The sequence below is a fragment of the Lonchura striata genome, chromosome Z (genome assembly GCF_050655825.1).
Source record: "Lonchura striata isolate lonStrDom1 chromosome Z, ASM5065582v1, whole genome shotgun sequence".
NCBI lineage: Eukaryota > Metazoa > Chordata > Aves > Passeriformes > Estrildidae > Lonchura > Lonchura striata.
The window spans coordinates 86,052,231-86,072,833 of NC_140740.1; the positions used below are offsets into that span (position 1 = coordinate 86,052,231).

The following is a 20,603-nucleotide window of genomic DNA, read 5'->3' on the forward strand; positions in this document are numbered from 1 at the left end:
CCAGGTCTGACCAAACCAGGCCCTGGCAGGAAATGAAGCACCTCACCGGCGGCACTGGGCAAAATTAGATACCAGAGTAATTAATTAACTTCTGAGAGAAATCAAGTCACAAGAATAACACTGGGCCACAGTGACAATTCAGGGACTGCCTGTATAAAAAGGTGCATTTTTAGGCCTGCCTGAGGGAGGATTTCAGGGAAATCAAATCATAAAGAACAATCAAAAACTGCTGGGATGGTTTTGTGTTGAATCTTTTAAAGAGCTTTCTGGTTTGGCAGAAAGGAAAAAGCAGGAAATACCACTTTTATTCCTTACTAAGCACAGGAACACTTAAAACCCTTTTATAGTTGGGATGCAAGTCAGCAGCAGAATCCATCTGCCCAGGAAGAGGCAAAGTTTGCCCAGTTCACTTTATCATTAACTCAGTTATTCTAGGATCTCCTTCTGCCTGGGACCTGTCTCCAGGTTTTCAAAGATTTCGCTACCACTTGATACAGCTCTGAACACCTTAGTGATTCTGTGTAATAATTGCATGAAGATACTTATTTCTAAGTAAAATCCTGGTTTATTATAATGAAAATTCCACAAGCATGATAAAGAGGTTTTAGTTGGATGTTGGGTTTTTTTTAAAGCCAGAACTGCGCCATTATAAATCACTACAACAGCAAATAAAGCAACATTCTCTCGCATCATGCCTCAGGAAAAAAAAAAAAAAGGCATAGTATTTCAAGGAAAATAATTAAGGGAAGTATCACATCAAGACTTTCTGCTTTTAGTAAGCTAAGTAAATTTTGTAAGTAGCATAACTCCTTTAGCTCATCCATAGACTTGACATGAAAAAATTAAATTCTTAAATTAAATAAATTATGAGCTTTTGTTGTCACAATGCAGTCCACAGTTCTTCACCAAGAACAGATAAAGCCTTTAAGGTGAAAGCCTCAAGTACTGCACTAGCATTGGATGACATCAAGATGCTAAGATACATTTACCTTCCATAGACAGATTTATTCTTACATTATTTAACCTAAAGTCTAATCACACCAAGCAGATGGCAGATGAAAAGTAGTTCCAGTGAGAAAAATAAAAGAACATCAGCTTTCAAATATTTTACATAAACAAATGTGCCAGCTGCCATTTTAGTGGCAAAAGAGACTCTGCCCTGCAAGCAATTAAGTTTTTTATTCAGCTAAAATGTGCAAAGAAAAAAGTCTCAAATTGAGAGGAATATCAGCAGTTCATACTGCATATGAGGGAATAAAATCCTTAGGAATTAACTCCTTTAAGCTGTTTTCTTTTCATAGACTGCAGTGGATCTCTTTGCAGAACTTCCATTTGCAATGCCATTGCTCTCAGACTGCAAATAAAAAAACAGTATCATTAATGAGATGTCAAATTAGAACTTCACAGCTAAAACAGGAACAGCTGGTGACAAAAATGGCTTTTAGAAGCAAGGCCAGTAAAGATCTATGAAGAAATATAGAGCACGAACCAAATGTGGTGGTGTCAGTGTAGATTTACAAATAATTATTGCTTCAGGGGGAAGAGAGGAATGAGGGCAGTGACAACATTTACAAGTCTTTGCATTGTGATAGAAGATAAAAAATAAAACCATAATTTATATGCACTAAGCATCCTCCCCCATTATAAGTGGCAGAGCTGGCTGAAGAGAGGGGCTGTTTTTAATTTCTGCTTCATACATCTGTTGTGATTTGCCAAATATTTGACTGTTGTCCTCTCGAAAAAAGAAGAAAAAACTTGTGTTGTGTTGCCTCTGCCAGTTGTTAAAAAAAAAAAAAAGAATTAAACTGTTTTAGAACACAGGCCCAATTCCTCTTCCTCCAAGACCAGAAGAAGCAACTGTTATACTATTTCTCGAAGCAACTACTCCCACCTGGCACAGTAGTGGTAGTTGCTGTTTCTACGAAAGTAGCCACCAAAATACCTGTAAACACACCCAACTGCTCACCCTCCTGAGCCACCTATCACTGGGTGGCTCATCCCGGAGCTTCCCCGCTTGGCTGGGTGAATTAATCTTACTTTATGGCTTCCAGATCCATCCTCCTGGTCTCTTTTGGCGGCTGCAGGTCCCTGAGGGTCCCCAGTGCTGCCTCCTGGCCCCGGCTTGGTGCCTGGTGGCTCCTGCACAGCCTTCTTGGGCCAGATGCGCTTGATGAAGGGCGCGATCATGGGGTAGATGTAGGGCTCCACAAACTTCTTGTAGACCCAGAGCAGAACAGGGATCACGATGCAGGGAATGCAGACCATGGCTCCCTCCTGTGCTGGCACAGAGATGGTGTGGGGGGAGGAAAAATAGCTTGGGGTGGCAGCATTTGTATGCCACCAGCTGAGAAAAGCAGTATTTACATAGTAAATAAAAACCGTATCTGATATCCAAACATAGATTATTCCTTAATTATAAAGTATCTGCTAAGGTTTCAAAAATGCTCTGTGTTCCAATGTTATAAAGCTTCCAACAAAGGAAACATTCCTGCCATTTTAACAAAAAACCCAAACCAATTTGCTATTAATTCATCAGTCCTACAGATGAAACTAAGGAAAAGAAATTCAGGAAAGAAGACTTTTTGCTTAAATCGCACAAAAAGAGTTTAAGCAGCAAGCCGCCAATATTAGCCCAGTTCCTGCTACATTAAGAGCCCAAAGGGCTTGTTTTGCTCAATCCATTTTTATTTAAGGAGAAAATAGACAGAAGAAAGCCAGTCCATCCAATGGGTTGCTACCACTGAAGGGCATGATAGTAGGAAAGGGGAAAAAAAATCCAATGAGGGTTTGAGAGAATTAGCATATGGGTTACTTTCTTCCTGCTGCCCTCACTTGATCCCACACCAACCCTATGCAATTAACTATTAAAAAATGAACCATGCCCACTCTCTGAAACCCCACAAGTCCTCAAAATTCACATCTCGAAGTCTATGCTGAAAAAAAAAGCAGAAAAGCAAAGCAAGGAGGCAGAGAGGTTCAGCTCAGAGAGGAAGCAATTATTTAGGGCTAGACCTGTCCCTGCCAGTGCTGACAAGCAATATATTAGACACACTCTGCTGCCACACAACTTTGCCCTTCACAGTCCCCCTCTCTAGGCTGCTGACATTTCAATTCTCATGTCAAGAAGCAAAACAAAAGCTTTCCAAGATGGAGAATGAAGAGGCAGATGTGCACAGCTTGCTAGGGACCAGTTTTGCTTTATATTTTATGTTATCCTCAGAATTCTTAGCTCTGTGAAAAAAGCAGAGTATCAATTTCCAGTAGACTGCTTCCAGATTCTGTTTAGGCTGCTTCAAATGCAGTTTAAATCTACTCTCTGAGGTTTGAGAGACTTACATTGAGACAACACAAGTGAGTTAATCCTTTAAACTTACTAAAAAAGAAAAAAAATATTTCAGATAGTGTCCCCACCAGAACTTCCTAAATATTAAAATTCCAGCAAAATGTGGATTCATCCAGCAGCTGAAGAAAGTTGCCGGAGGGAACACTTCAGGCTGTAGAATCATTATAGAATTATGGAATAATTTGTGTCACAAGAGAGCTTCAAAATAATTTCGTTCTATCCCCTGCCACAGGCAGGGACATTTAAAGCTCATCCAGTGTCATCCCCTACCATGGGCAGGGACATTTTCCACTATTCCAGGTTGCTCCAAGCCCCATCCAACCTGGCCTGGGACACTCCCAGGGATCCAGGGACAGCCACAGCTGCTCTGGGCACCCTGTGCCAGGGCCTGCCCACCCTCCCAGCCAGCAATTCCTAATTCCCAATCTCCCATCTGTGCCTGCCCTCTGGCAGTGGGAGCCATTCCCTGTGTCCTGCCCCTCCACGCTCCCTCCCAGCGAAACAGCACGGGTTGTGTCGCCTCTGCAGCCGCTCCGTGCCAAAGATCCCTCCCCAAAAAATCATCCCTACCTCCGCCTGATGCAGCAGCGACCCCCGGGATCAGCGAGAAGCACCGTCCCGATGGATTCCTTCGGTGACTTGGCGATGCTGCGCCAGCTGGTTAGCAAGGAAGGGAGACAAAAAGGGAGAGGGGTGAGGAGGTGGCCGGGCAGGTTCGCAGCTCGCTGACTGCCGGGCGATCCTGGGCACGGCACGGCTCTGTTCCCAGCGCCCGGAAAGCGCCACAAGGAAAACCCGCCGGGTTTTCCCTGTTTTCCGTAAAGGACGAGCGAGCCAGGAGGCTGGCGAATGGCAGGCGCTGCCGTTCTGCTCTCCGGGGGCGGTTGGGGCCGGTGCAGCCCGTGAGCTACCGGCGGGGCGGGCAGGCGCGGGCCGGGCGGGGTGCGGAGGGATGTGGGGAAGGGATCATTCCCTGCTCCCGGCGCTCCCGGCGCTCCCGGCGCTCCCGGTGCTCCCGGCGCTCCCGAGGCTCCGCACCCACCTGCGTCCGCACCGGAACGGCCCCGCGCTTCCGGGGCGGCGCTTCCGGCCAATGGCAGGCGGCAGCGCGCGTCACGTGACGCGCCAGGCCCCGCCCCGCCGACAGGATTCCAGATTATCCCGGATTTAGGAGGGGGAACTGTGGGATGGCCCGGTTTGAAGGTGCAATACCTGAAGGAATTGCTGGCTGGGAGGGTGGGCAGGCCCTGGCACACGGTGCCCAGAGCAGCTGTGGCTGCCCCTGGATCCCTGGAAGTGTTCCAGTCCATGCTGCATCGGGCTTGGAGCATCCCGACACAGTGGGTGGTGTCCCTGCAACACTGGATGGGCTTCAAAACCCCTTCCCAGCCAAACCACCCCATGGTTCTGTAATATTTACTGCCCCTGTCCCACAGCAACGCCCAGCCCCAAGTCAGAAGTTGTAGCAGAGCAACACAATCAATCGAAACTTTAAAATTTTATTTATGTACATCTGTCCTTGCAGATTTATTCCCGAGCCATTAGCTTTTGCTTCTTCAGCTTCTTCTGGGAGATCTGGGAAGCACAGAAAGAAAGAAAAAACAGTGAAATGAGACTTCCCAAAACATCCTGAAGTTATCTTTTAGAAGTGCTGCAAACTGTCAGGAATTCTCTCACAAATGATACATTTATCACACCTGCACATGAACAGGAATCCCTGCAAGCACTACATTGCTTGCAGGCTCTAAACTCATTTTATTGCACACGCCCAGGGTTCGCACTGTCTGAGAATGCTGTAACCATTCTGACAGAAGAAAGAACCAACTCTCTGTGAAATTAAAAAATGGTTCTCCGGGTTCTCAAGTGCTTAATACTTGTGTTAAAATTAAGAAAAGGGATTGCTCAGAGAAATAATGCTATTTTTTCATGGGCATTCCAAAGGTGTCCTAAGATAGTCATCACAGCAACCCCTCTCTCTGCCGGACCCTCGGCTCTCCCAACAGGGTTACAGAAGCAAGCACACGACACTGGTACCTTTTTCTTCTGGGCAACTTCCTCCTCTGGCTTGGGCACGATCTGCTCCTTCTCCGTGAGGATCATCTCGATGTGGCACGGGGAGCTCATGTAGGGGTTGATCCTGCCGTGCGCCCGGTACGTGCGGCGGCGCATCTTGGGAGCCTTGTTCACCTGGATGTGCTCGATCACCAGGGAGTCCACATCAAGACCCTGGCAAGGAACAAAATCTGTGAGCCATGTGCATCTTAAAGGAATTAATTTCTGCAGCAAGAACGTGAGCAATCGTCCCAGACACCGCTGATGGTGAATGGAGCAGCCAGGCTTGGTGGCGACACGGAGCTGGGCATTTTCCAAGGATTTGCCATTGATACAGCCAGGCTTGGCTGTGCCATGCAGCTCAGGGTTTTCCAAGGATTTGTTACTGACACAGCCAGGCTTGGCTGTGCCATGAACCCGAGCATTTCCCAAGGATTCACCTCTGACACAGCCAGGCTTGGTGATGCCATGGAGCTCAGGGTTTTCCAAAGATTTGTTACTGACACAGCCAGGCTTGGCTGTGCCACGAACCCGAGCATTTCCCAAGGATTCACCTCTGACACAGCCAGGCTTGGTGATGCCATGGAGCTCAGGGTTTTTCAAGGATCTACCAATGGAACTTGACAGTTCAGAGCTTGGCAGTGTCATGGAGATGAGCACTTTCCAAAGCAAGCACCATTTAAAATTACAAAGACCAGCCCTCACACACCACAAATAGTTTAAAACTGTGCTGACGGCTCATTTTCTATGGTTATTTCATGGTTATGCAAAGGTGACATGTATTACTCCAACACTGCCAACAAAGCTACCAAATTATGCCTATAACAACAAAGATAGTGACTGACCAAGTCTGCAGATGTCAATTTCACAGATTCTGCAATATCTTAACAGCCCTTTTGTCTGAAATTTAGATTTTTTTTCCGTGAAAAACTGTTGCTGCCATTTAACTTGAAGAACACACATAGCCTGCTTTAAACAGGGAGCCACACCAAACCCTCCATGCACTTCAGTTTTGTGGAGGAAGCAGGTGGGAAGTGGCTCCCCAGGTCAGTGATACCCAAGCCAGGGGTGCTGACAGAGAGCATGACACCACTTTATGCTCAGTAACACCCACCTTGAGCTCAGCATTGCTCTCTGCATTCTTCAGCATGTGCAGCAAGAACTCTGCGCTCTTCTTGGGCCAGCGGCCCTGTGTCCAGCCCCACTGCTTGGCCTGGAATGAGAGGACAACAATGGGACTCCTGCTTTTGGCCTGTCCATTCCCGTTAGCTTTTATACACCTTTAACTTGCCATTATCACAGAATGGCTTGGGCTGGAGGAGACCCTGAAGTTCATTCAGTGACACCCCCTGCCATGGCAGGGACACCTTCAACTGTCCCAGGTTATTCCAAGCCCCATCCAGCCTGGCCTGGGACACTTCCAGGGATCCAGGGACAGCTCTGGGCACCCTGTGCCAGGGCCTGCCCACCCTCCCAGCCAGCAATTCCTAATTCCCAATCTCCCATCTGTGCCTGCCCTCTGGCAGTGGGAGCCATTCCCTGTGTGCTGTCCCTGCCTGCCTTGTCCCCAGTCCCTGTGCAGCTCTCCTGGAGCCCCTTGAGGCCCTGGCAGGGGCTCTGAGCTCTCCCTGGAGCTTCTCTTGTGCAGGGGAACAGCCCCAGCTCTGCCAGGCTGGCTGCAGAGCAGAGGGGCTCCAGCCTGGCAGCAGCTCCGTGGCCTCCTCTGGGCTGGATCCAACAGGCTGATGTCCATCCTGCGCTGAGGATTCCATATCATATGGATTAGAATGGATTACAATATATTCTATTTTGGTGCACACTGAACTTAACAAAATTTAATCGCTTGACTCCATGCTGCCAATTAGATGCAAACACTCCACGTAGATGCATCTTCTGGAATTAACAGCCACTCTTTTCTCCCTCTTGAGCAACCTGGTCTGGTGGAAGATGTCCCTATCCATGGCAGGATGGGAGTTAGACAAGCTCTGGGCTCCCCTCCAACCCAAACCACCCTGTGGTTATGTGTTTTAATGCAAGTTTCCCAGGAGCTCACCTGGGCACACCTCCCGACGCCGCCGTTGTAGCGCCGGAAGGGGACACACTGCTTCTTTAGGGTGACATCCTTCAGGTACTTGGTGGCCTTGCGGATGTGCATGCCCTTGATGGCCTGCGCCGTCTCTCGGGTGTTCTGCCAACACAGGACACAGAAAAGATGCTCTGAGCAAATCCTTCCAGGAGGCAGCATGAGCACAACCTGAATACTCTGTCTTCCCTGGATACAATTCTTTCTGCTACAAAGGAAACACCAAACAAGACCCAAGTCTAAAACTAACACTTTTTTTTGTTACCACTTTTTTAACCCTCGGTATGACTGCCACTACTAAATTTGTGACTCCAGCACAGGTTTTTATTATTTTTTTTTTTAACCCAGTGGCTAAATCCAACACGAAAATTTGTAGCTCTTAATGGAGTTGTAATTTAAGAACTTATACTGCTCATAGCTCCTCTTAAGAAAGCAAGATCTGGATGGATAAATTCTGACTAAAAGGTCAAATACAGCACCTCACAGGACCTGATGGAGAAACACTGGGACAATTGTTAACAATGTTGTTTTCCCTGAAAAAATTTTAACAGAAAAAAAGGCTCAGAAATAAAATTAAGGATAAAAGGTCAGTCTTCTAGACAGCATTTACAAATTGTGTAAGCCAGCCAGCTCTAACTATAATCCTGCCTGTCTATAATCAAAGAAAAGGAAACCAAAGTGCGAATTTCATATTACACTAAGCAGAAAATGACCTGCAAGTTGTAGTTTCATGATTAAATAACACTCCTAAATTTTTTTCTGCCTTTTCCAAGGAACTGAGGTCCTTGTGCCAAAAACCACACAATCAAAAAGAGTAGGAGAAATTAAACAAATTACACACCAAACACCAGCCCGGTGTCTGATAAATTTATTCCAACTGTTTTGCTGCTGTATTTTGTCATCTGAATTACAAAAGGACAATTTTAGGATCAAGACTAATTTTTTGTGGATGAAGACCATTACAAGCAACTAACAGCAGTCCTTCAGTGGTTAAAGAGCAAAAGACCCTTCCTTAAAAAGGGGCCAGATAGGATATTAGGAAGAAATTCCTGGCTGTGAGGGCGAGGAACTCTGGCACAGGATGCCCAGAGAAGCTGTGGCTGCCCCTGGATCCCTGGAAGTTTCCAGGGCCACGCTTGGACGGGAGCTTAGTCCCTAACCACGGCAGAGGGTGAGAAGAGATTATCCGTACAATACCTTTAAATCCCAACCAGTCTGGGCTTCTTTTAAAAAGTAACAACAAAAACTAACAAAAACCACGTAAACCAGGAAATGAATTTGCGATTTCTGCTAAACACACTTCTTACCTTGAAATGCACACGCAGGTTAGACCCCCGGGATTTGCATGCTGAAAGAGAGAAAAAAGATCAAGTTTTAGAATCAAAACATCTCTGGCTTCCGGGAAATCCCACACGAACTCTCCTAAAACAATAACTCACATTTCGTGGGGTTCTCCGGATCCAGGGAGTAGCGCACCATCTTGAGAGCTCAGCTGAAAAACACCAATTAAAACATATTAAACTTCTAACACTGCCACACAGGACCTGAACTACTCCCCTTACCGCCAAAGCTGCTCAGGAATTACGCGTTCTTTTCACAGTTACATCCAAAGGTGTCCTAAGAAAGTCATCATCGCAGCCACAGATTTTTGGATTTGCGGCCTGTGCCTCCCCCACATCCGCGCCCGCCCTCCCCCGCGCCATCCCGGGGAATACCGCGGGCGCGGGGCATGTCGTAGCGATCCCGGTGTCCGGGACGCCGCTGGCAGCGGGGATGGGGCGGGGTGGGGGCGGATGGCGGCGGATGGCGCGGGAGCGGCGCGACCATGGCTCCTCACCTCGGGGCGGCGGCCGCAGAGGAAGAGGAAAGGCGGGGCGCGCCGCCAGCGCGCGCGCGTCTCGCGAGATTTCCGGCGGGGACGGCCCCGCGGCCGCCACGCCCCCAAGATGGCGGCGGGTGGAAAGGCGGGGCGCGCCGCCAGCGCGCGCGCGTCTCGCGAGATTTCCGGCGGGGACGGCCCCGCGGCCGCCACGCCCCCAAGATGGCGGCGGGTGCCGCTGTGAGGGCGCTGTGTGAGGGCGGAGCGGCTCCCTCGCTGATCCTGTGAATAAAACATCGCGGTAGCCACGGTGCCGTGGGGAAACGCACCGCGGTATTCACCCTCAGCTCATGGTGCGTGTGGAAAACGCCAATCACTTGGTTTTTAAAATTTGTAAAAGTTTAATAATAATAAAAATAAATGGTTATAAAATTAGTAATACGATTACAGTAATAAAATTTAGAGTTAGGACAATTACAGGACAATAAAAAGCAAAGAATTACAGGTGTCCAGATGCTCTTGGACACTAAGTCACAAAAAGCATACCATGTGAACAAAGAAATAACCTTAAAAAGAATAGCCTGTTGCATATTCATACATCTCATACATGATGCATAAATTCCTTGAAAATTAAGGACTTTTCTGGTTTTTGTCAATTTCTTCTCCTTAATCTTGGTGGTTCTACAGAGACAGAGAGAAGGTGGAAGAATGTTTGTCTTTATGATAAGGTGGCTGTAACTCTTTATGGGCCCACTTCCCTGACATCTTTGTGAAGTTTCTTGATTATCTCATCTTCTCACTTGTAACAAATCCTATACCACAGAGTTTCTATTTTAACATTATGTTGTAACCTAAAACTGTATTTCGCACACTACTTAAGAGGATCAATACAGCATAACTTTCTAACATTACACATATAATATTCATTGTAACATTTGCAAAAAAACAATCATAAAGTATGAGTTTTTTCACAGTGCAGGTGCTTTTAGTGAGGAAATCAGCGTGCATCTGGCACAGCAGCACCACCCGCCCAGGGCAGGGGATTGCCCGCGCCGATCGCCTTGAATGCTGTGAGCAGCGTTGGTCACTGCAATATAAGAAAGATGTTAAACTGCTAGCGCCAAAATTATGGAAACGATGGCTACGGAAGCAGTGAAGGGCCTTGAGGGCACTTGGTCTGTTCAGCTGGATGGACAGGAGACACATCGCACTTAAAACTTCCTCACGAGGGAAGGGGAAGGTCAGGCATTGATTTCTTCTCTCTGGTGGCCACTGATGGGACACAGGGAACGCCTGGAACTGGGACAGGGAAGGTCAAGCAGGATTTTGGGAAAGGTCCTTCCCTCAGAGGGTGCTGGCAATGCCCAGGCTCCCCAGAGAATGGGCACTGCCAGAGCTCCAGGAACCTTTGGACAGTGCTGCCAGGGATGCACAGGGTGGGATTGTTGGGCACTCAATGGTCTTGGTCTTTGTGAGTACTTTCCAGGATATTCTGGTGGTTCAGTCAGTCAGGATCATTCAGGTTGGAAAAGATTTCATCGAGTCCCAGCTGCGTCCGATTCTCACCGTGTCACCAGCCCAGAGCACTCGGTGCCATGTCCAGGCATTCCTTGGACACCTCCAGGAATGGGGACTCCAAACCTCCCTGGGCAGCCCCTTCCAAGTCCTTCCCATGAGGAAATTCCTCCTGCTGTACAGCCTGAACCTCCCCTGGCATCACCTGAGACCTTTTCTTGTCCTGTCCCTTGCTCTCAGGGAGCAGAACCCAACCCGTGGGAGCACAGAATTGTCACGTGTGGAAAAGACCTTTAAGAGAACCGAGTCTAACTCTGATCCCAGCAGCCACCACCATGTTCACCATTAGATGGCAGCTCAGGATGGAAATAAAGCAGCACATTGCTCACAGAGGTGTTCCAGAGACCAGAATGAAGAGATTCATTCAAATTCATATTTATAGACCTCAATTGGTATTAACTGCACCATTACAAAATAATCACATACTGACTTTTATGTGATAAAAGTATTTTTTTTCCTATTTGGCGCAGCATATGTGACTAGAACTGCTGGGGAAGAAGCTCAATAAAAGCAAAATATTTCCTGAAAGTGGTGCCCAGCTACAGCAAAAGTCTCATTGAGAAAAAAATGACAGAATGGCGGAAAAAAATGAAGAGACATATTCCTCAGATGGTAGTAATCTGATGTGTAGGCACCTCCCCAGCATTAGAGTGTGGGTTTAACTCTGAGTTTAGAAATAAGCAGAGGAAGAACTTGCTGCCCATCTAAATGCTATGAACAGGAGGCTGGTTTTGGATCTCTTTTTTAGGGCTAAAAAGCCCCAAAGCTCTGCAGCTAGGATTTCCCCCAGATGGGAAGAGGAAAACATTTGAGCTATCACAAATATTTACATGGCTAAGAACTGTAAGAGGTCTAGTTGTTACTGCAGCTCTCCATTTAAAATGTGTCTTTTTCTTTGCTTTTGGGGAAGCTCTCTGCAAAGTCTCCAAGCAACTTTCAAGCACTGATCTCAAAGACTGAAATATGCTGGGGTGTGGGCAAATATTTCTTCTCTTTATTGTAGAAACACAGAATGGTTTGGAAGGAACCTTAAAGATCATCTCATCCCACCCCCTGCCATTTTCAGGGACACCTTCCACTATCCCAGGTTTCTCCAAGCCCCATCCATCCTGGACTTGGACACTTCCAGGGATCCAGAGGCAACTGCAGCTTCTGTGGGGAACAGTATTAGTCTTTAGGTACAATAAATTAAAACTGGCAAAAGATGAGATCCTCAAACACTTCCACAGCCTTACCCACCATATTGTGGGAATCCCCTCTCTGAACATACTTGAATGCAGCTCTTTATCCTTTCTTCCCTTCCCTCTGCACCTTCCTCTGTTTTCTGCTGGGTCTTTACACACAGCTGCTTCTTGGCAGCAGTGCACAAAAGCAAGGAGACATTCAAGGAAAGCTGGAGGAGAGGTGTGAAACACAAGTACTTGACACATGATGGGGATTATCACCTGTGTTCCTCAATCAAGCCCGAAGTAAATATCAAAAATCCAACCAAACCCCAAATTTTCTTTTTCCCTACAGGTGGAACTGTTATGCTCAGCTTCTAAGGGTTTGCAGTGGTGGAAGCTTAGCACAGAATCACAGAATATCCTGAGCTGGACAAGGCTCACCAGGGTCATGGAATCCAGCCTGTGCATCCCTGAGAGCATTGTCCAGGCACTCCTGGAGCTCTGGCACCCTTGGAACTGTGACCCCTTCCCTGAGATGCACATTTTCATCTTTGTTGGGAGATTGACAAGAGCTCTCATGGGCAGCCTAACACATTCCTGGTGCTGGGATCAGGGCAGAGGCAGCTGAGCTTGTGCCCTAGTTGGGATTTCACCATGTTATTCCCCCCACCGCACCACCTACCTGGGATATTTGGGTTTTATGAGCTGACTCCAAGAGAGCTTTCAGATCCTAAGCAGAAAATTCAGTCAGGTAAACCCAAAATTGTATTATTGAAAACTCCTGTGTCAGAAGCAGCTGCCTGCAAATTGTACTGGAACCTGAAATACACAGGACTTTACTTCAGACTCCACTGCTGCCCTGTTCGGTCTGCCCAGCCACAGTGCCACTGCTGTGCATCCCCTGGGAGGCCTGGCTGTCCCAGCAGGTGTGGACAGCAAACACCCAGCTGTGCTTGGACCCGAGCAGAGCCTCTGCTTTCTGCTCTGGGAGCTCCTGGTGGGAACATCCTCCTGTGAATGGTTGATCACAAAGGCAGCGGAGGTTTCTGCCATCTCCTCTGCTCTGGAGCCAGGCTGGGACAGCTGGAGGTGTTCACCTGCACAAGAGAAGGCTCCAAGCAAAGCCTTCTAAAGGGACTCCAGGAGAGCTGGAGAGGGACTTGGGGCAAGGGCTGGAGGGACAGGACAAGAGGGAATGGCTTCTCCCACCCAAAGGGCAGGAATAGATGGGAAGGAATTCTTGGCTATGAGGGTGGGGAGGCCCTGGCACAGGCTGCCCAGAGCAGCTGTGGCTGCCCCAACCCTGGGCGTGCCCAAGGCCAGGTTGGATGGGACTTGGACCAGCATGGGACAGTGGAAGTTGTTCCTGTTCATGGCAGAGGTGAAACTGGATGAGCTTTAAGGTCCCTTCCAACTCAAATCATTCATTGATCCCATTATTCTCTTGCATGACTGTGTTCCTGGGGCTGGAACAGGGCTATATTCCTTATCCTGGGGTGGAAAGGCCCAGTGGGCAATGGGGAATGTTCAGATACTGGAGAGTTGCCTCACGTAAATCCTTTTTAGCTGTGAGTAAGCAAGCAGCCTTATCAGTGCTACTGGGAGCCAAATGTGGCAATTAGGCAATGTCCCTGACAGTCATTATCCCTCCTGACCAGAAGGACAGGTGAGCTCTAAGTTGGAGTTATTTTGTCACGGTCTGGGGTTAGTGGCACCACTAAAACCACATGGAGTTAATTTCCAGCCAAGGGACCTTCCTGCTCACCTTCCAGCCTGACACTCATCTCAAGCACACACCTGGCTTGGGGCTGTCACTTCTAGCAGAGGGGCTAATAGCCACAGGAGGGGCTGTGCTAAACCCCATGTAAAACACAGAAACACTGGGGCTGACTGACCAAGCTTAACTCCAGCTCGCTAAAATACACCTTGTAGCTGCTCTTCTACAGGGGAAGGCCTGACCTGTTCTTTGCACAGCAATTCCTCAAATCTTTTTGTAGGTATCTTGGCATTTCTCTTAGAGACCCAGCTTTTAGAGTCCAAGGGTTATGTGGGGATATTAAACTGTCATTCCCAAAATTACACACAAATGGTTCCTTGTCCTAATATTTAAGCAGAAAATCTTGAAGACAAAGACATTTTAAATTGAAACCAGCTTGAATGCTGCAAACACTGAGGCTTTCCAACCATCAGACAGCCAGCTGTACTTCCTTTTGTGAAATCCTCTCTGCTGACCAGCCTACGGCCTACCAGCCTCCAGAGGCACAACTCACCCCCACTCTTTGCCTTTTCCTCCCATAGTCAGCAAAACAGCAGCATTTGGACACATGGTAGGTAAGTTATTCAGTTAAAGGGTTCTCCACAAGTATCTTAAAATCTACTGACCCAGGCAGTGAATCACAGGAGCAAGATCATAGAATCACAGAGTCATGGGATGGTTTGGGTTCCAAGGGACTTGAAAACCCATCCAGTGCCACCCCTGCCATGGGCAGGGACATCTTCCACTGTCCCAGGCTGTTCCAAGCCCTGTCCAGCCTGGCCTTGGGCACTTCCAGGGATCCAGGGGCAGCCACAGCTGCTCTGGGCAGCCTGTGCCAGGGCCTGCCCACCCACACAGGGAAGATTTCCTTCCCAAAATCTTATCTATCCCTTATCTATGCCCTCTGGCAGTGGGAAGCCATTCCCTGTGTCACTCCATGGAAAAGGGGCAAACACACCTCCAAAAGATGGACTGACCTACATGAGAAATTTGCTCTGCATCAGTAATTATGTCTGGGTCACTTGGAGAGCTCAATTACATTACTTATTCCACCCTGTGTCTTTCAAGAAGAGATGCTTCCATAGGGAGCATCTTACTTAAGGAGATAAGTTATTTATATGCATATATTTATGTGCCTATATCTGTATGTACATATATAACTCATCCTAAGTGTGAACAACCGAAATGTTTTTTATTCCCTATTGGTCTTTCCTAAAACACAGGCAGTTCTTTACAAGGAGAGAGTAGCTGCACATCTTGTTTAAATAATTTTCGTCATGTGTATGCTGTACCTACACCCCTAGAGCAGGGGTGAGGAAAGAGCTGGGGATCTCAGCATCAGCTGAATATCTGTCCTCGCCATCACCGCTGCTGGAACGTGACGCAGTAGCCACAGCACCTTCCCCATGCTGCTAGTGACCTGCCTGCCAGGAGCATAGTCAAAACAATAAAAAAAAACAAACCACAGCAATCGCTGATGTTGTCTTAATACTAAACTTTTTTGGCATATTGTACAGAGCTATGGGTTCATCCACCCCCTACACACCCAGCTAGAACGGAATCACTGGTAAAACAAACCTGCTGTGTGATTAAATAACCTTGTAGCTAGAGTTTGTGTTTATTCAGTGCAGTTTTTGACAGCAAACCCATTTACGCAGGTTGTGGAGGTCTATAACTGCTTGTTCCTCGCTTTGATGGCCAGGAATGGACAATCTTCATTATGAGAATAAAGTCATCATGTAAGTGTCTGATCACAGACACTTTCTGGGATAAATTAAATCTTGGGTGTATATTTATCCTAGTCTGTCTAGCTTATAACCAAGAAGTACTGCTTTAAATGTGCTTTTGATTAATGAAACCTAAATTATCCCTGGAATCAGGAATATTGACCACAATTTAGTCACAAATTAAACTATGGGGAATTATCTGTTTAAATAAAAGAGAATGGTTGAACTCTGAAGCAGGTGGGCCATGGGCAATATCCTGGGCAATCAGCTCTGTCTGACTCTGCCTTGAGCTGCAGGGGGGTTGCTCTGGGAAGCCTCCTCTGGCTCCTTCCAGTCTCAGCTTCTCTTGATCTGTGAATCCTGTCAATATTTCTAAAGCTGAGTGTGCCCTGTACTGTGAAACAGAGCCTCAGACTCCCTTTGTTGCACTGCATCTCCTAAACAAAATGGGTCAAAGAATCCTCCTCCTCCTCCTCTCCTCTGTTACAGTCATGATTATTAATGTGGCTGTGCTGGGTTGGCAGTTGGACTCAATCACCTTAGAGATATTTTCCACCCTTAAGTGATGCCACGATTCTATAACTCTGTCGGCAGTTTTTGCAGCTGCCCTGCTCATGAGCTCCTCTGGATCAAATTATAAACCCCAACCAAACTCGCTTTTCTCTTCTAGGGGCTTCTCCACCCCCCTTCTGGCAGAAAAAGCATGCAGGGACCTGGGATAGGAGCGCCCTTACAGACAGGACTCAGCTTTGCACAGTTCTGCTCAGAGCTGGGAGATGAGCTTGCATGATGCCTATTAACACAACCTGTGCCGGAGTTTCAGCCAGCAGACAGTTTTCTGTTCATGGCACAGCAAGAAGCAACAGCCCTGAATATCTAAACTTCATATCCATAGCAATCTTTGCAGCATCTTCATTTTTCATCTCAGTGCGTGGCTTTTGTGGTCATTCCTTACAATTCTTTTGGTCAGAGATTCTTCCTGAGTTTCTGATCCTTCCATCTCTGACGATTGAAGTGTCTTCCTGTCTACAAGACGCAAACCTGGATCCCAAATGTCACCTCTGAGGTCATCCCTCCCTCCCAGCTTGCTCCATGGCTGTTTTCCAGTCATCCAGCTATTTTCCTCTTTGCTATTGCAACAACTCTGACACAAGCTCCCTCTTTCAAAGCTTTCCCTATCTGTTCCAGCTTATTAATCCTCTCTAGCTGCGCTGCCCTCCCCCTCTCCAGCCTCTCCCCTGTGCTCTGCTTGGTCTTTTGCAGTGTGGCCCAGTCACATGCGGTGCTTGGGAAGGTCATATGATGGGTAGGGACTGGCGGGCAAGGCAGTGGCAGGGGGCCCCTGGAGGCAGTGCACCTCCAGCTGCCCCCCAGCACACCCATCAGCTGCCCCGTGACTCACTCAGGTGCTGGACTGCATCCTTCAGGCACGGAAGGCCAGGCATAAGGGCTTGCACAAGGAGAGTTCCCTTCAGGGAGCTGGTTATTGGGATGGGTACTGCGCCCATATGCCAGACTGGGGACGTGTGCTGCTACTGCTCACCTGTCCTACCTGCCCAGCAGGCCTCTGCTTAGAGGATGCCACCCTTCCTCTTTAAAGTACCATAAAGCAGAATCCCAGAATGATTTGGGTTCGAAGGGATCTTAAAAATCCCCTCATTTCACCCCCCTGCCATTGGGGTGGGGACACCTTCCACTATCCCTGGTGGCTCCAACCTGGCCTTGGGCACTTCCAGGGATCCAGGGGCAGCCACAGCTGCTCTGGGCACCCTGTGCCAGGGCCTGCCCACCCTCCCAGCCAGCAATTCCTAATTCCCAATCTCCCATCTGTGCCTGCCCTCTGGCAGTGGGAGCCATTCCCTGTGTGCTGTCCCTGCCTGCCTTGTCCCCAGTCCCTGTGCAGCTCTCCTGGAGCCCCTTGAGGCCCTGGCAGGGGCTCTGAGCTCTCCCTGGAGCTTCTCTTGTGCAGGGGAACAGCCCCAGCTCTGCCAGGCTGGCTCCAGAGCAGAGGGGCTCCAGCCTGGCAGCAGCTCTGTGGCCTCCTCTGGGCTGGCTCCAGCAGCTCCACGTCCTTGTGCTGCTGGAGCAGGGCTGGGGCAGCTCTGCAGGTGGGCTCTGAGCAGAGCACAGGGGCAGAGGGGCAGCATGCCCCACCATGCCCTGCCTGTCACACTGCTGGTGATGCAGCCCAGGGTATAGTTGACCTGTATGAGGAAGCCCTTTTGGTTTTCCCCTGCCCTCACTGCAGTCTTTCTGCCTGTCTGACCTTGGACTGGGAAGTCCTGGGATGAATGTCAGCAGTATCTGTACAATACAGACAGCAACATAAGTTCAAGGCATTAAGAAATGCCCTAAACTCTTCCTAATTAATTACAGAGCTGTTGACTCTTCCTAATAAGCTCCACACACTCAATATACACAATAAATGAGAGAAGTTAGGCAATTGGGAATAAATGGCCAGAAGGTGAAACAGAACCTGATGAGGACCAGCATCCCATCATCCTGTCTGCAAACAGATGTGGTAAATGTCCTTTTCATTGAGACATTGAGTAATAAGACTGAATTCAGGAACGGGCTAATCAATGATTTGTCGAAGTAAAATGTGCAACCTGGTGAAAACCTAAATGAGTAATACTGTTGATGTGTAAAGCCAACTTCTGAGGAAAGCAGGAGATTCCCTGTATTTCCAATGTATTTCCACTTGAGGCTTTCCCCTACCTCAGGCAGATCCCATCTCTACACTCTGCACAGATTGGAGAAGACAGATGGTTCAAAGGGGAGGGTAAAGGAAGAAAAGGGTGCTGGAGAGCAAATGACACTGACCTTGATGATACACAGCCACATCTTGTGCAGCTTATCCCTGTCCTCAAGCTGTTTGTCACCCTTTTTCTTCACACAAAAGCTAGTGCGTAAAGTCTATGTTTGTGGTTTAAAATACGATTCTTCTTCAGTGTGTGAATCACGGTGAAATACTGCCACAAGGTCTTCTAAACACCAGCTGAATCAGCAATCAGGACCAGAAATAGATTAAGAACTTCTGTGAGCTAACACAGCAACCACCCAGGAAGGAACAATTATCTAAGACTTGCAACCATAAAGCCTGGGGACAAATTAACAATAATGGTGAGAACTAACATATGTTTTTACGGGGCTTTGCTAAAGTGAGTAACAAATTAATTGGTTTTAATAAAAAACTTCTTTCCAGTAGCCACTGGAACTGGAGTGTCATGCTCAGAGATCCAGGAGTTTGGTGTCCATCCAGATTTACAGGATCAGTTTTTAAAGCCTGAAATAGATTTAAAGTAGATTTAAGAATGCTGAAAATTAATAATATAATAATAGAATGGGTTTGAGTGTAAGTTAAAGATCCATCTGTTTGCAAAGCCCCTGCCATGTGCAGGGACATCTTACACTAGATGAGGTTGCTCCAAGCCCTTTCCAACCTGCCTCCAGACAACTGGTTTGGGCGTTAGTTAGTCTGGAGAGTTTTCAGAAAAGAATGAGATGTCAGTTTACTCATTATTCTGCCAAAATGCCAAATGCCAAGATTTTTTTCCTGCTAATTAGAGAACTAATCCCAAATCCAGGGTTCTGCCGTCCAACAGACCCATCTCAGTGGGTAGGAGAGCCACTGCCTGCTCTTACAGTCTCTGCTGGCGCTGCAGCCCAGCTGAGTGTTGTGTACTTCACTGGTGCTGCTACCACATCCACTCCACACTTGGACCAAACATTCCTGCAGATTTGAAGAAAAAGCTTTTGGATAAGGATATGCACTCTAAAATCATCCCTAAAGCAAACAGCTGCCCTACAAACTCCTCTCTGGACTCTCTAGCTGTCCCAGGCTCCTCTTATTTTAGTATTTTTTCTTTGCTGGATGCAGGAGACTTAAAGCAGAAGCTCTGCTGGGGTCTCACTATCCACCAGCTGAAGGATCAAGTAATCACAAACTTCTGAGATGTTTCTTCAAGCCTACCAAAACAGGACCTCAGAAAGCAGCAGAAACAAATATCCCTCTGGCCATCCACAACACCTCTGCACTGCCAATGGACTTGGCTCCAAGTCCATGTTCAAGCCCAGACATGCTCAGCATTCATCCAGCTTAGATGAAAAACTGTGAATTTTGCTTAAAAGCGTAAGAAGAGAGAAATATGTGTCATCCCTCAGCACGGACCTAAAGGCATCCTTGTCTGCAGAGCGGATGGAGCAGGCCCACCACACACCACCGGGCCTTCTGTCTGACACAAAGCAGCCCAGCAGCCTGGATCTGTCTCACAGACCATGAGACATGCTGGGAATGACAAGCTGAATTCCACTTGTCTGCTTGGACACAGCAAACAGGCATCAGGACACACAGAGCTCTCTCTGGCTTCCAGCCTGAGCTCCTGCACAGCCCTGCCAGGGCTAAAGGAGGGCAAGATCACTTGAAGAGTCTCACAGCATCCCAGGGACTCATGCAAGACATTGTCAGGGGCTAAAAGAGATAAAAGCCATCATAAAAATCATTCCTGTTGCTTATATATATGTCTGGCAAAATGGCAGAACTTTGAAGAAGGAAGAAGAATTTTGTCTCTGGTGAAGGGTGGTCCAGAGGCAGGACCAGGATCCTGCCATGGGGAGGGGGCAGCCAGCAGGGATCAAAGCCTCCTGGAAACCTCCCAGTGGATGGCGATGCCTGGAGACAGGTACAAACTGTAACCCTGTGTGACAACGCTCACAAGAATTAGCATTTCTCAGGAATGCGGGGATTTATTCTTCAAGGCCCACCATATCCGTGAGCACTACAGCCCAAACACTGCACCAACAGAGCATGTGTTTGATAAGAACCCAGGAACAGATGCCAGCGGATTTAATGTGGGACAGGAGGCCCATTGCAGGTTTGCAGACTGCTGGCAGGGTCAGCTGTAAATATTCCCTCACAATCAAAGGCATTCATCTAAGGATTACATGCTGGGGGCTTTGTGGTAAAGTAAATTTGCAACTAACAGGACCATTAATAGTCAGACAGTTTAGTGGGCTTGCTGGCTGCCATTTATTTTCCTCCCAGTCATTTTTACTACATCTAAATACCATGGGGATGTGGGA

The 20,603-nt window shown here is 47.8% G+C and overlaps 2 protein-coding genes and 2 non-coding genes across 7 annotated transcripts; all 4 read right to left on the bottom strand.

Moving 5' to 3' along the window:
- Nucleotides 1–984: 984 nt before the first annotated feature.
- CZH18orf32 (chromosome Z C18orf32 homolog) lies at nucleotides 985–4,454 on the bottom strand. Of its 3 annotated transcripts, none has more exons than XM_021545527.4 (4): nucleotides 4,386–4,454; nucleotides 3,914–4,000; nucleotides 2,038–2,279; nucleotides 985–1,354 (listed from the first exon to the last, which is right to left on the bottom strand). In XM_021545527.4, exons 3-4 carry the CDS (start codon nucleotides 2,263–2,265, stop codon nucleotides 1,280–1,282), a joined length of 303 nt encoding a protein of 100 aa, XP_021401202.1. In that variant the 5' UTR covers nucleotides 2,266–2,279; nucleotides 3,914–4,000; nucleotides 4,386–4,454; the 3' UTR covers nucleotides 985–1,279. The 3 variants fall into 3 exon arrangements, with proteins under 3 accessions (XP_021401202.1, XP_021401201.1, XP_077646366.1); XM_021545526.4 differs by having other exon boundaries at nucleotides 2,038–2,274; nucleotides 4,386–4,438; XM_077790240.2 differs by having other exon boundaries at nucleotides 2,038–2,274; nucleotides 3,914–4,402.
- Nucleotides 4,455–4,826: 372 nt separating this feature from the next.
- RPL17 (ribosomal protein L17) lies at nucleotides 4,827–9,371 on the bottom strand. Of its 2 annotated transcripts, XM_021545524.3 has the most exons (7): nucleotides 9,316–9,371; nucleotides 8,918–8,970; nucleotides 8,786–8,826; nucleotides 7,449–7,583; nucleotides 6,510–6,608; nucleotides 5,378–5,569; nucleotides 4,827–4,918 (listed from the first exon to the last, which is right to left on the bottom strand). In XM_021545524.3, the coding sequence occupies exons 2-7, from the start codon at nucleotides 8,955–8,957 to the stop codon at nucleotides 4,871–4,873; spliced, it is 555 nt and encodes a 184-aa protein (XP_021401199.1). In that variant the 5' UTR covers nucleotides 8,958–8,970; nucleotides 9,316–9,371; the 3' UTR covers nucleotides 4,827–4,870. The 2 variants fall into 2 exon arrangements, with proteins under 2 accessions (XP_021401199.1, XP_085423966.1); XM_085567840.1 differs by lacking the exon at nucleotides 4,827–4,918 and having other exon boundaries at nucleotides 5,194–5,569.
- On the bottom strand, nucleotides 5,241–5,310 carry LOC116184647 (small nucleolar RNA SNORD58). The gene has a single exon (XR_004149398.1). It is a non-coding gene; the product is annotated as a small nucleolar RNA SNORD58 (small nucleolar RNA).
- Nucleotides 9,048–9,116, bottom strand: LOC116184651 (small nucleolar RNA SNORD58). The gene has a single exon (XR_004149402.1). It is a non-coding gene; the product is annotated as a small nucleolar RNA SNORD58 (small nucleolar RNA).
- Nucleotides 9,372–20,603: the final 11,232 nt, after the last annotated feature.

What these genes read in the sequence shown, in the direction of transcription:
- CZH18orf32 (XM_021545527.4), bottom strand. Translation starts at nt 2,265, where the DNA reads ATGGTCTGCATTCCCTGCATCGTGATCCCTGTTCTGCTCTGGGTCTAC. An exon ending in ATGGATCTGGAAGCCATAAA is followed by an intron (nt 1,355 to 2,037) that starts GTAAGATTAATT and finishes TTTTATTTGCAG; the next exon opens with TCTGAGAGCAATGGCATTGC.
- RPL17 (XM_085567840.1), bottom strand. Translation starts at nt 8,957, where the DNA reads ATGGTGCGCTACTCCCTGGATCCGGAGAACCCCACGAAAT. An exon ending in GCGTCGGGAGGTGTGCCCAG is followed by an intron (nt 6,609 to 7,448) that starts GTGAGCTCCTGG and finishes CTCTCATTCCAG; the next exon opens with GCCAAGCAGTGGGGCTGGAC. An exon ending in AGAGCAATGCTGAGCTCAAG is followed by an intron (nt 5,570 to 6,509) that starts GTGGGTGTTACT and finishes GTTCCTTGCCAG; the next exon opens with GGTCTTGATGTGGACTCCCT.